General features: G+C 46.6%; 1 protein-coding gene across 1 annotated transcript; it reads right to left on the bottom strand.

Annotated features, from left to right (window-relative positions):
- Window positions 1-1,239: 1,239 nt before the first annotated feature.
- On the bottom strand, window positions 1,240-10,724 carry LOC104276239 (vigilin; the record flags this gene model as incomplete). Its single annotated transcript, XM_009872476.1, has 11 exons — window positions 10,649-10,724; window positions 9,997-10,109; window positions 8,281-8,435; window positions 7,027-7,242; window positions 5,189-5,395; window positions 4,519-4,734; window positions 3,470-3,676; window positions 3,152-3,259; window positions 2,513-2,617; window positions 2,068-2,146; window positions 1,240-1,379 (listed from the first exon to the last, which is right to left on the bottom strand). Coding segments are annotated over exons 2-11 (1,509 nt in total), but the record flags the coding sequence as incomplete, so codon positions are not given.
- Window positions 10,725-12,844: the final 2,120 nt, after the last annotated feature.

The raw sequence follows: 12,844 nt of genomic DNA, 5'->3' as shown, positions 1-12,844 counted from the left end.
GACTCCACCACTTCCCTGAGCAGTGCATTTCAACGCCTGATCACTCTCGCCATGAGGAAGCGTTTCCTGATATCCAGCGTACACCTGCCCCAAGACAGTTTCAGACTGTGCTCTCTTGTCCTGTCACTAGCTGCCTGGGAGAAGAGCCTGACCTCCACCTGACTACAACCTCCCTTCAGGTAGTTGTAAAGAGTGAGAAAGTACCCCTCGAGTCTCCTCCAGGCTCAACACCCCTGAGCTCCCTCAGCCTCTCCTCATAGGACTTTCCCTCTAGTCCCTCCACCAGCCTCATTGTTCTCCTCTGGACCTGCTCCAGCACCTTAAGATCCTTCTTGAAGTGAGGGGCCCAGAACTGCACACATTGTTCCTGCTGGCCACAGTGTTCCTGATACAAACCAGGATGCCATTGGCCTTCTGGGCCACCTGGGCACACTGCTGGCTCATGTTCAACCAGTTGTCATCGAGCGCTCCCAGGTCCCTCTCTGCCAGGCCCCAGCCCCCCCCCCCCCAGTCAATAGCACTGCAGGGGGTTATTGTGGCCATAGTGTAGGACCCTGCACTTGGTCTTGTTGAACTTCGTCCCGTTGGCCTCAGTTCATCAACCCAGCCCATCCAGGTCCCTCTGCAGTGCCTCCCTGCCTTCCAGTAATTGGACATTACCCTCCAATTTGGTGTCATCTGCGAATTTACTAAGGGCAGACTCAATCCCCTCATCCAGGTCATCAATAAAGACACTGAATAGGACTGGGCCCAGTACTGATCCTTGGGGGACACCAGTGGTCACCGGCTGCCAACTGGATGCAGCACCATTCACCATCACTCTCTGGGCCTGGTCATCCAATCAGTTTTTAATTCAGCAAAGGGAGCACCCGTCCAAGCTGTGGGCTGACAGCTTTTCCAGGAGGGTTCTGTGGGAGACTGTGTCAAATGCTTTGCTGAAGTTGAGGTAGACCACATCCACAGCCTTCCCCTCATCCACTAGGTGGGTCACCCATTTATACAAGGAGATGAGATTGGTCAGGCAGAACCTTCCTTTCCTAAACCCATGTTGGCTGGGCCTGATCCCCTGTCCAGGGGATACACATTCCTATGTGACCTACTCTGGGTGATCCTGCTCTGGCAGGGGGGTTGCAGTAGATGATCCTTCGAGGTCCCTTTCCACCCTTAACGTTCTGTGATTCTGTGAGGGAACATAAGAGCACAAACCCTGTGGCCTCCCAAGTGTCACATCCTACTCACCATACGGGAAGCAAGTTCCAGCAGCTCTTTCTTGGCCTGTTGGACTCCCTGTGGGTCTCCTTCAATTCTGATCAGGTTGCTCTTCTCATTGTCCGGGGGAATGCGCACAGACACCTTGTAGAGGTCCTTAATCCTGTTAACTTCAAAACAAAGACTATGGTGACATGGTCTGCTAGGCTAAGACTTGGAAGCAAGGCACCTTGATTATCACTGCCTGGAAGCTGTTTAAGAAGTAAACCAGCCAACCTCTAAGAAGAGGTCAGCTGGAGAGGGTTGAAACAGGGGAAAGTGCCTCTTCACCCTGAAGTTCAGTGAGAGCAGATCTGTGCCACGTAAGAACCTGTACAAGTAAATACTGTGGCTTCTACAGAGACACTTGTTGGCTTGCAGGCATGTGTTTCTTCCCCAAACAGCATCACATTTAGATCAGATGATAACCATTCATTTCTAATCCCAAATTCTTCTTCGGGAGAAACTCACCAACAGATTTCCACCACTCTCAACTGACTGCTGAAACATAATTCACATAGCACAACTTCAGGAAAAAAAAAGATAAAGAAGACAATTTTCCAACCAAAAAATCCCAAAAATTTCCTCCTGGACATGGCACAGTAATCCCACCACTGCTCAACCTCCCAAGACACTTCTGCACGTTAAAGTCATCCTAGGGCTTCACTGCCCACTTATCTCCCTGTGCCAACATCATTCCAGAAAAGCAGAGGAAATGCGATGGAGACAGCACACTGGATGAGCTACAGATCCCCTGACATGACCTACTAAACACAGAGAGCCCAAATGTAGGAAGGATTAGAAAAGCACCCCACTTACTATTAGCTCCGTTCTTGCCAATGAGGTGTCGGTGGAATTTGTGGTCAACATTGATTTCTGTATAATCCATCCGATTGATCTATAAAGAATTATATAGAGGTAGGTAGGGTAGACCACCACTTTCCCTGTCCCGTGCCCTAAGCACCTACCTACTGCCAGTATCGGCACTGACCCTCCCGTTTGGGCTTGAGCTGAGAGCACTATGCCTCTTCAGCTATGACTGAAAGACAATTCTTTCTCTACATCAAAAGATTTAAGACCTGTTTTTTCTAAGAATGCTGTGGGAGAATTCATAACCAAGGTTTTCATACATCAGTCACACAACTTGTCTTGTGCAAGTTCTTTTAAGCATCATATCGATGTCACACATACATACACCATCACTGCTCTGTTGCCCCTTCTTTCTCCATATTCTTATGTACTGGAACTAGTAACACCAGCTTACCAGATCCTTGACCATTACTTCAATCTGTTCCTGAGCCACATTCACATCTTCTGTAGGTCCTTCTAAAGTGATTTTATCCTCTCCTTCAGTGAATTCGATGTGAACCTTGAGACACAGCAATGAATCCAGTATGAATTTTTCAAGACACAAGTAAGGTCAATGCTGCTATTCAAGCCTAGACCATCAATCCCTGTCACTAAGAGATGGTTTCCTTCCCACAAAGTACACACATCATTTCTACAGTTTCAGAAGTACGTAACTTTTAATTCTGGCCATATCACAGTGTCTAAAGTCCAAGGCTTTGGTGCTGTCCTGGAGTCTGCAAGAGCTGTCAGGAAGTTACTCACCTAGCCTTTCTCTAGATATCATCTAACCAGTAGGAAGCCTTGTTGAAGTCAGCATTTGCAGGTATCCTACTACATCAATTCTCAAAATAGTACCACATAAAGCTTCCTTTGAAGGGCTCAAACTAAGAGAACTTTTTGCAGCAGCAAAAGAGGCTCCCCTTTTATATCAAGATGTGTAATTTCCTTCCTGGTTTTACTTGCGCTAGAATACATTCTTCTCTTCTATCAACAGTGATCTGGATTAAACCATTTTCTGCATCAGAGGGTGCTAAGCTAGCCAGCTCATCCATACCTTTGGCATCTGCTGGGTTATTTTGGCCAGGTTTTGTCCTTTCTTTCCAATAATGAAACGATGAAGCCAAGAGGGGGCAGAGACTGAGGAGACGGTAAAACTGTTGGCCTGAGAGACAGAAAAACAGAGAAGCTGACAGACAGACTGGAAGAAATCTTTACAAAAATTCAGTTCCAATTCCCGTGCTGCACCCTCAGTATTAACTTGTAGGCTGCATCTCTAACAGCCCAACAGAGACCTCCCCACCTACACCTGTCAGTGCTCACAGATGTATCTTTATGTGACTTTCAAAGTAGGCCAAGTCCATTTCATCAGTACCTTTGCATAGACTTCTGTCAATGCTTGCCCAAGCTTTTCAGGCTCTCCTCGTAGTATCACCGTCTCTGAGCTACTGTCAGTGGGTGGGATCTCAACAGAGACTCCAGTTTTCTCCAAGATCTCCTGCAGGGAATTCCCCTTGGGGCCAATGACATACTTGTGCTGGGACTTCTTCACCTCCACCGCAATAGTAGTAGTCTTCTTTTTCTGTAGGGGCAGAGACATTGGGGCATCAATCACAAGGGGGCAGGGAAAGACAAAAGCGAAAGGAAGAGGCACAAGATGCAGTGAAACTGCACCCAGGAAAGAGCAAAGCAAAGTGCTCTGAACACAGTGCTTCTGCAGTACACCAGCACCTGTTGAGCCTCTACCTAGAGAAAGCCTTGTGCTCAAAAATTCACAGGCGAAGTACAAAACTAGTATTGTCTCAAGCTCTCTGGGATGCTGCATGGAGGAGACACATACACACATATCTGCCTTGCACAACAGGGCTCAACACCCAGCTGTCTCCCAGACAGTACCGTAATGTGACACCATGTAAGCTACTAGGCTATAAGCTGATTATCTCTGTTGAAATCCGGACTGGTACAAATACAGACCTAACCATAAGGAAAAACAGCCCAACTCCCATAACAAGGATATTCACAGCAATTTTTGCTGAGGAAGATAAACTGAAGTGAAATTCACTCTTCAGCAATTTCTACTTATGAAGTAACTTTGATACTGTCAGCTGGCCACCACTGTAGACTTCACACTTCCTTCCTTAGTAGCACCTGAGTTAACAAGAACCAGGGGGAGCAATTTGTGGTCTGCTAATTCCCAAGACACAAGAACAGCAAGAAATCTGCCACCTCCTGGCACTATCACCCCAAGCCTCACTCTGCTGAGTGAGGAAATGCTGACATCCAGGGCTGAGTACTGCAAGAGCTGCTGAGCCTGAGCTGACATGAGAAGGATGCAAGAGAGGGATACATCAAAGTAGAATAAGAAGGAAAGAGAGAATATGAGCAGGTAAGCGGAAGACAGGAAGCTTTATGGACCATCCATACCTTCTCCTCATAGATCTTCTTAACACGAGCCACAGCCTGGGCTAGCTGCTCCTTTTCTCCAGTGAAGACTATCTCTGTCTTGTTGACACTGGGTGGAGGAATGTTGATGCGTGTCCCTGTGTCCTGCATGAGCTCGCTCACCAGCTTGTTGTAAGGGCCAGCAATGAAGGGGTGGTACACCTTCTCCACATCCAGCCGCTCCACAGCACGCTTATCCTGGAAGAGCCCAGAACAGACGTCTGTGGAAACCGCTCTCCATATTAGTCTCTGCAAGACATAGCTAAGTTCCCAGGGCTGTCTTGCTTGACGCTCTGGCCCAAGCACCCTTTTTTGGACTGCAGACTTTTAGATCTCTTTCAATCTACAAATACTGCCATTACTGCTGATGATTTATGATATTCACCTCTGTAATCTCCTGACTTATTTCAGTTGGCAACTAATACGGTTCACTTCAAATACAAAAGATGCTTATCTGACTTCAGAGATGGACAAAATGGAGAACCAGAATTTGCAGAACCTGGCAGCCATGCTCAGCCAGCCAGTAGCATGATACACATTTCCATTCAGATTAACACATTAGCCACTGGCTGTGGCCATGGTGGCTACAAACATCTAATATACCACGGAGAAGCAAAATGGCTGTCCAGCTAATGCCACAGTACTAAAGTACCTGCTCAGCCGAGATAAGCAGAATCTCGTGTCGGGCCTTCTCAATTCCTTCTTTAGTGCCAGTGATCTTGATCTGGTTGCTGGGGTCATCTGGGCGGGGGATCTGGATTTTGGTGGCAGTTTTGAGCTCCAGGTCCTGCAGCTTCTCACCATTCTTTCCAATGACAAAACGGTGGTGCTCCTTGGGAATGGCAACTGTCGCTGAAGCCTGGAACACAAGAACCAAGAATCTGTGAGAATCCTTGTCTGCATTGGCAGATCCACAGGAACAGAGCCAGGGAAAGCAAGTTAGATGCTGCTTAGCGGTACCACTGAGAAGCAAACACAATGCCTTTCTAGCACATTCTGTCCAAGGACTGATGATATTGTACTAGAATAGTTGATCTACAGTGTCTGTACATCAGGAGTCTAAACCCTACCTTTCCCTCAACACTCCTGTTCACACAGGAGTAGTACTTTGAATTAGCAACCCCCTTTAGGCACAGACAAAGAGGTGCCTATTCTTCAGTGTAAGACACTGGAACATTACCAGACAACAAATGAGATGAGGGTTCATGGGTGGAGTTTATCTGAACTCTGACATCTGCTGCCACAGCTACAGAGAATAAGACACAGTCTGACTCCTAGGAAACAGAAATTTAACACCAGAAACCTATTCCAGCAGGGAGACAGCTAGAAGATGCTTACCGATACAAAGTACTAAGGTGTCTTCAATACAGCACATGCTCTCCTTGGGGTGACTGCTTCTAGAAGGCCCCTCTCGGAAAAGAGTTCCAAGAGCTTCTCTCAATCTACCACTAAAGGGCTGTTTTGTAACAAGGGTTCCTGACTTTTTCCCGTCTCAGAGTTTTTACTGGCCTGGTAGCTTATGATTGCTACCATGCTCTTGATGTCTGTTGAATATGTAACTACTAACAGCAATTAGACAACATTCAAACTATAACAAAAAAAAAGGTAAAAAATGATCACTTCGTATGACTCTTCAACTTTGTGTCCCTGTGCTGAAGCCAGCCAAGCCTAGAAGAATTTGGGAATACAGACACACCTTTCAGACCTGAGGGGCAGTAGGCAGTATATTTGAGGACAGCAGGTCATAGAACTGTGGCAGTACAACCTGTACTGTTTTTTAAGATCCACATTATGTAGGGTTTGTTCCTTTTTTTCCCCTCCGGCAGGGTATGACACATAGGCTGAATACTACTAGGCAGACATAGTATTAACTATTGCAAACACACTGTGAGACATGGCCTTGATATATCCCAACAAGAACCACCATCATGAATACGAACTCGGGAATCTGAAGGTAAGAAATCAAACCTAGAGGACTGAAAGGAGAAGTAACTGAAACAATGGGGCTATGGCTCCTTACTAGTGTAGCTTGAGTTACACAGTCCAGGACCCTGACCTGAAGCTTTCAGCTTTTGGCAGTGCTTCCCTCTCTCTACTATCCTTTCTCCCATCCCTCCGTGTTCTCCTCTGAAGGACTTCAGAGAAAGCATAGCCCTATTTTCACACACTACTAGCTTTGTGTGAGGGGCCTGCATCCCCTCCAGCACCAGCACCTCACCACAAAGTCACTGTCTGAAATTCAAGTGTTTAGAAATTGCAGGCTCTGCCCTTAATGCAACGCCATGGCCTGTAATTAGCTTTGAACCCTATTTTAAGCCTCATTCTTACCCCAAATTGCCAATTGTGTGCCTTGAAAATCTATGGCTAAGATGAATCAGTCATCTAATAACACCTCTTCAGCTTATAAGCACACATGCCCAAGGGTCTCAAAGCACTTATGAGTCTTGGGAATGAGCAAAGATAAAGTGAGAAACAGTTAGATGCCTTCACCTGAGTCTGCAGCCGAGCAACAATCTCCTTCCGAGCCTTCATGACTGCTTCTAATTTGCCAGAGACCATGATGGAAAGGCCCTGGTCCTTTGCAAGAGACAGCTCCAGGTGAGCTCCTGTCTTCTGCATGATGTCAAGGCAGATCTTGGCCTGCTCACCTTCTCCAAACTGATTCATGTCCTTATATTTTCTCTCCTCCAGTGGCACATGAAACACCTGCTCAATCACAGGACAGATAAAAGAGCACAGCAAGCAGTCAGTACGCTTTTGTTTACCAGTATCTCCCTCCCCTGTTGCCATAAAGGAATTTACTGGCAATATTAAGCTCCCAGGTTTGTGCAAACCATCAGCCTTTCAAGTAGAGACACCAGCTGCAACCAGGAAAAATGTGAGAGCATTGCAACAAGTAGATTGTCCCACACTTGGTGTCTTCCTAAAGTACATGCTATAGGAGGAATACTCTAATGGATTAGTGTTCACTACTTGAATTCTCCAATCCTCCCTTCAGGCCTGCTCCAGCTAAAATCGAACAGTGATGCAGAGGTTTTTCTGGACAGTTTTCCAACATATCCCTCCCCTCCACAGCAGTACTAGCTCTCAGCTCCAATTTTCCTTGTGTGCCAGGGTAAAGTACAGCAAACAGGCTGTGAAACTGACACACTAAGAATTTCACACTCTAGAGAAAGCTTCTGTCTTGATTTCACTGCGATACAATCATAGGCCAGCCATGGTATGCAGGCGATTAGCAGTTTCAACTCAGCCAGCAGCTTAAGCTAGGAGGCGCAAAAGACAAGCCAGCTGACCTGAGCTGGCTAACAGGTGTATCCCATCCCATAAGCATCACACTCATCATACAAGAGGGAAGTTTGCTAAGGACAGGAGCTCCTTCTCAAGGGTCACCATTCCTGGAGGGGCTTACTTACCATTCTGCTCCAAATGGCCACTTTCCCTTTTATTGTGAGCGCTGTACATCCACTGGGCTGGGTGTAACTTTGTATACTGCACACTGGCACTAGTATTAATATTACTTCTGCTGTTTCATTAAATCTGCTGTTTCATTAAATCTGTTCTCATTTCAACCCACAGGTCTCCTCTCCTTTTCCAGATGCCCCTTCTTTTACTGGGGAAATGTTATAGGGTCATGGAACAACTGCTGTAGTTTAGCTCTGGACATGGGCTAAATGTAAACAGTTTCACTTCACCTACTTTTTGGAGGGAGGAAAGGAAGGAGATAAGATGCCCACTCCCACCAACCTGAGTGATGACAGAAGCCTTTATTGGTCGGATTTTGCTCCAGGGCCCAGCAGGTTCCTGGGCAGCTTCCAAACATGGTGCTTTCTCAGGGAGCGGAGGGAAGGCTTCCTTGTAGGTTGGAGGATCATTCTCTTCTTCAGAGTTTAAAGCTGTAACTGGGGTCAAGCAAACAGGGTAAATGAGATGCTCTCCCTGAAAAAATACCCCTATTCAAAGGCAGTGCAATTGTACTAAGCACCACTAATGAGGGAAAGCAAATGACTTGTGCGATACTATTAATCGTATTACAGTTATGTTTGTGGAGCAGCCAAGTCTAGAGCACAACTGACCTTAGCATAGCACAGACTGCAGCAGATGCCATGAACAACCAGCCTTGTCTGAGCTGGCACTACAGATGCAAGAAATGAATGTGCAAGTGAAGGGTGGCAGCAAACAGCACATTACTGCCAACTTCATCAAGAGAGGCTTAATTAGGGGAGAACAGGTGGAGCAGAAAGAAGTGAAACTAACAGAGCAAGGCTGCAGGTCAGAAGGGGATAAAACAAATGTATACCCAGAAGGAAGGCAGAGAGAAGCACTATAGTTAGGACAGAGTCCAAGGAAAGCCTGTACCTCATGTTTGACTCAGTTGTGCACTAAGCCGTGCCAAGTGGGTCAGCTTGCAGCTAGAGAACAGGTGCCGAAATCCATAGTGAATCAGTTAATACAGTGACTTTTGCCAGCACCTGGCTGAGCAAAGGAAAGAAATGGCAGCCCAGCACAGCATTTCTAGCCTATGAAGATACGAGGCTTGCCTCCTCCTGGCCCTGCACTGTGCAGCATCGCTACTGTGCTGCTGTTGGTGGAAAGCCAGAGCTTGTTGGGCCACCGAACTAGGAATGGACAATGCAATGTCTGCAAACTTGTGGGGAACTGAACACATGCAGCGAGTTTGGGTAACAGCAAGGAACCCTGCCTGTGCAGTTCATACTTAGGAGGCACACCACAGGAACTCAGCTATGGATTGAGAGCAGTGCTGCAGAGAAGATCTTGGGGGTGCCGTTTGATGAGATGCTCAATAGGAGCCAGCAATGTGCACTGGCAACCCAAAAAGCCAACCTTATCCTGGGCTGCATCAAAAGAAGAGTGGCCAGCAGGTCAAGGGAGGTGATTCTCTCCCTCTCCTCTGCTCTTATAATAGCCCACCTCGAGTACTGCATCTAGCTCTGGAGCCCCCAACTCAGGGACACAGGTCTGTTCGAGCAGATCCAGGAGGGCCACAAAGATGATCAGAGGGCTGGAGCACCTCTCCTATGGAGGATAGGCTGAGAGAGCTAGGGTTGTTCAGCCTGGAGAAGAGAAGGCTTCAGGGAGACTTCAGAGTGGCCTTCCAGTACCTGAAGAAGGCTCACAGGAGAGCTGGGGAGGGACTTTTTATAAGGGCATGTGGTAACAGGACAAGGAGCAATGGTTTTAAGCTAGAGCAGGGTAGATTTAGATTAGACGTTAGGAAGGTGTTCTTTTATATGAGGGTGGTGAGACACTGGAACAGGTTGCCCAGAGAAGCTGTGGATGCCTCATCCCTGGAAGCGTTCAAGGCCATGCTGGATGAGGCTTTGAGCAACCTGCTCTAGTGGGAGGTGTCATTGCCCATAGCAAGGGGGCTGGAATGAGATGATCTTTAAGCTCCCTTCCAATTCAAACTATTCTACGAATCTATGAACTGTGTTTTCTCACCTTTCACCTGCTGCTGAGTCAGGCCGCTGCGGTGTTCAGCGAAGCTCTCCTGGGTCAAAACCGCCACGGAGCTCATTGTCGACTTCCCACCCACACACAATCCGGGTATGCCACTGGAAGAGACACAGGTGGCAGTACTATTACCAAACACCATCCAAGACGCACAGAAGTCAGTCCAGGAAAACAAAATGTGTATTACTGAGCACTTTTCCAGTCAGCCTCTTGAAAAGAACCTAGTTCCAGTCAGCCATCCAGTCCTCTTGCTGAACCAGACAGGAACTCGGGGGATATTTCCTCACGCTACAGTGGTCAACAAAACCAGAGCTCCTCATTAAGAAGGCAGAGGATGTGCAAGCTAAGAACGTCACTGGGAAGGGGGACACCAGAAGTTGTTAAAGCATACTCTAATTAATCTATCAATTATTAATGGTGTGCAATTTTTAAATAAGTATCTGAAGGTCTGGATAGTCAGTCCAAGGTCACTCTGTAATCCTGGAAAGAAAACAGAAAAGGCCCAGGATGCTGCCTCTTCCTGAAAAAAATACTTATTTAGATGCCTGAATTCCCACTGACTTAGTTATACACTCAGAAAGCCACTCTGATAAGTAAGCTTAGCAACAGCAAGATCTTCGGCTCTCCCATAAGTACTTACCAGCTAAATGGTCAGTAGCCAGAGAGTCCGTCCTGTAAGCTGGCCGTTTGTCAGCCTGCCAGCTTTTGCTGTATAGAAAAAAAAAAAAAACCTACGTGACTGCTTCAAGACAATATGAAAACATGACACTGCTGTTATTTTAACTTTCAAAAGAGCACTGCCTGTGCTGTGTTACAAACTTGCACCCTATCTGAAATGTTCTCACACTGAGTCACATCTCAACCATACTTTACCTGTCATGTTTTACTAGAGCTACAGGCAACACCACTATCTGCTTAAACCTCACAGCAGGAGGCCTGGAATAGCTACTCTTTCATCACACTGGCTACAAAAGCAGCCATTCAGTAACAGGCAAAACCACAGTTAATTAATAACAGATGTGCAAGAGAGACATAAAATTTTAGGGTTGCAAGCAAGAGCATCAACATCTAGTAACAACCTGAAAACCTGCCAACAGCACTGCCATCAGTCAGAAGTTAGGAATGTAGCTTAGTGGAGCTTGGGTGAATCAACATAGATGTCCTCCAAACTAAGTCAAACACTCAGGCTATCCACACATAGCTGCTCGTCAGTCCACCTCTTCATTTTTTATTGTAGTAAGATCATGCACCAGGCAGTAAACTGTTTCCAGACCTAAGTCTGCAAGTTGGAAGAACAAAACCCACACATGTTTACATAGTCTATTTTAAATGTGTACACAAGATGGAACCAGGAAAAAATAATGCACTGTTGGTGGGAGCTTTATATCTCATGTATCTGGATTTACTGAAAAAGTGTTTAGCAACATAAGTAGAAATGTAAAAGCTGGTACAGTACACACTATGTCAGATGTGCAACAGTTCCCCATACCTGGAGGCCACCCCAGGAATTATGCACACTCTTGCAGGGCTTGAACTCTCCTAAAATCAGGTGCCTCTGACTGCTCATGGGACCCTCTCCCACACAAACCCTGCAGTGCTCTTTGAACCTTCTTCTGAACACCAAACTCAAGACACTTTTCAGTAAACTGACAGTTGCCATTTCTGACTTCCCAATGTCCCAGAAAAGGGTCCCAAAACCACAGTGTGCTGATGTGTCACATCACACTTACGTTGTGACACAGTAAGGAAGGTGACAGTGTCAGAAGGAAAGGAGGGAAGAACAAGGATGGAAATAATAGAGCTGTATCCTACAGACCTGATATGCCCCTCCATGAAAGCTGGAGTGTTTTCTCCTACTTTGACGAGCCTTTTACCAGGCAAAAGACAATCCACTTGTGCTATCAAACCAATGGAGCTGATGCTGCAATTAATCCTCTAATGATCTGCTACTATGAGGTGGCACCTACCAGGACAGCCAGCCAGCCATGCTGTTTGAAGCACAGCTGTTGCAGCATGATGAGGCTCTGCAAGGCATTTGTCTATACATAAAAGCGTGGCTAGTCTGATCTCAGAGAAATACTCAAGTTCTCCTTGCTGTCTATGGTTACACCATCATGTAACATGTAGTTACATGTCCATGGTATAGGACTGTGTGGCTCAAGTTTTCACAGAATCAAGGCAAGTACGCACAGCATCTGTCCCAGACTATTTTGGCAAGGCTGGGAGACTCAGTGGTGGGCTCCTCCATTGAGGGTGCCACCACCTCATGGCAAACTGTGAACAGGAATGACGGCAGGAGCAAGAAGCATCCTAGACAACACAAGCAGCTGCCAAGGTCTGGCTACAGCCTTGCTAATGGCATGGATGTGCTTGTAACTCTCACTTCTCAGGAAACCACCACCTGGCTCATCTGGCATGTGCCCTGCTCCTTAGAGGAGGATAAGGCTGAGAAGTCAATGAACAAATACAGCACCTGCCTGAGAGTCATGACCTCAAGGCACAGCTGCTGGTTTCACTGAGTCCACACCAGCTGCAGAGATCTTCCTTGCAGCCTCCACCACAGACAACAGCTAGACATTCAAAGAGAAATCTAAGGGCAATGTTTATCCATATGAATTTCTGCTTCATCACCCATACAGCAAACTAAGAACGAATGGTCTTCATCTCCAGTAACACCAAACATCTGGAATATTACAGGCCTCAGGGATCAATCTCTAGCCGAAATCGGAGGCAGGCATCAGAACGGTATTTTAACCGTAACATCAAAACCAGCAACTCAGCCATCGCATTTGGAGCCTACACCTCCTTGAGTTTCCACTTTAGGTTTTGAAACTAA

Source organism: Apaloderma vittatum, unplaced genomic scaffold (assembly GCF_000703405.1).
Source record: "Apaloderma vittatum isolate BGI_N311 unplaced genomic scaffold, ASM70340v1 scaffold5947, whole genome shotgun sequence".
Classification (NCBI taxonomy): domain Eukaryota; kingdom Metazoa; phylum Chordata; class Aves; order Trogoniformes; family Trogonidae; genus Apaloderma; species Apaloderma vittatum.
This window is presented reverse-complemented; position numbering and strand designations above follow the sequence as displayed.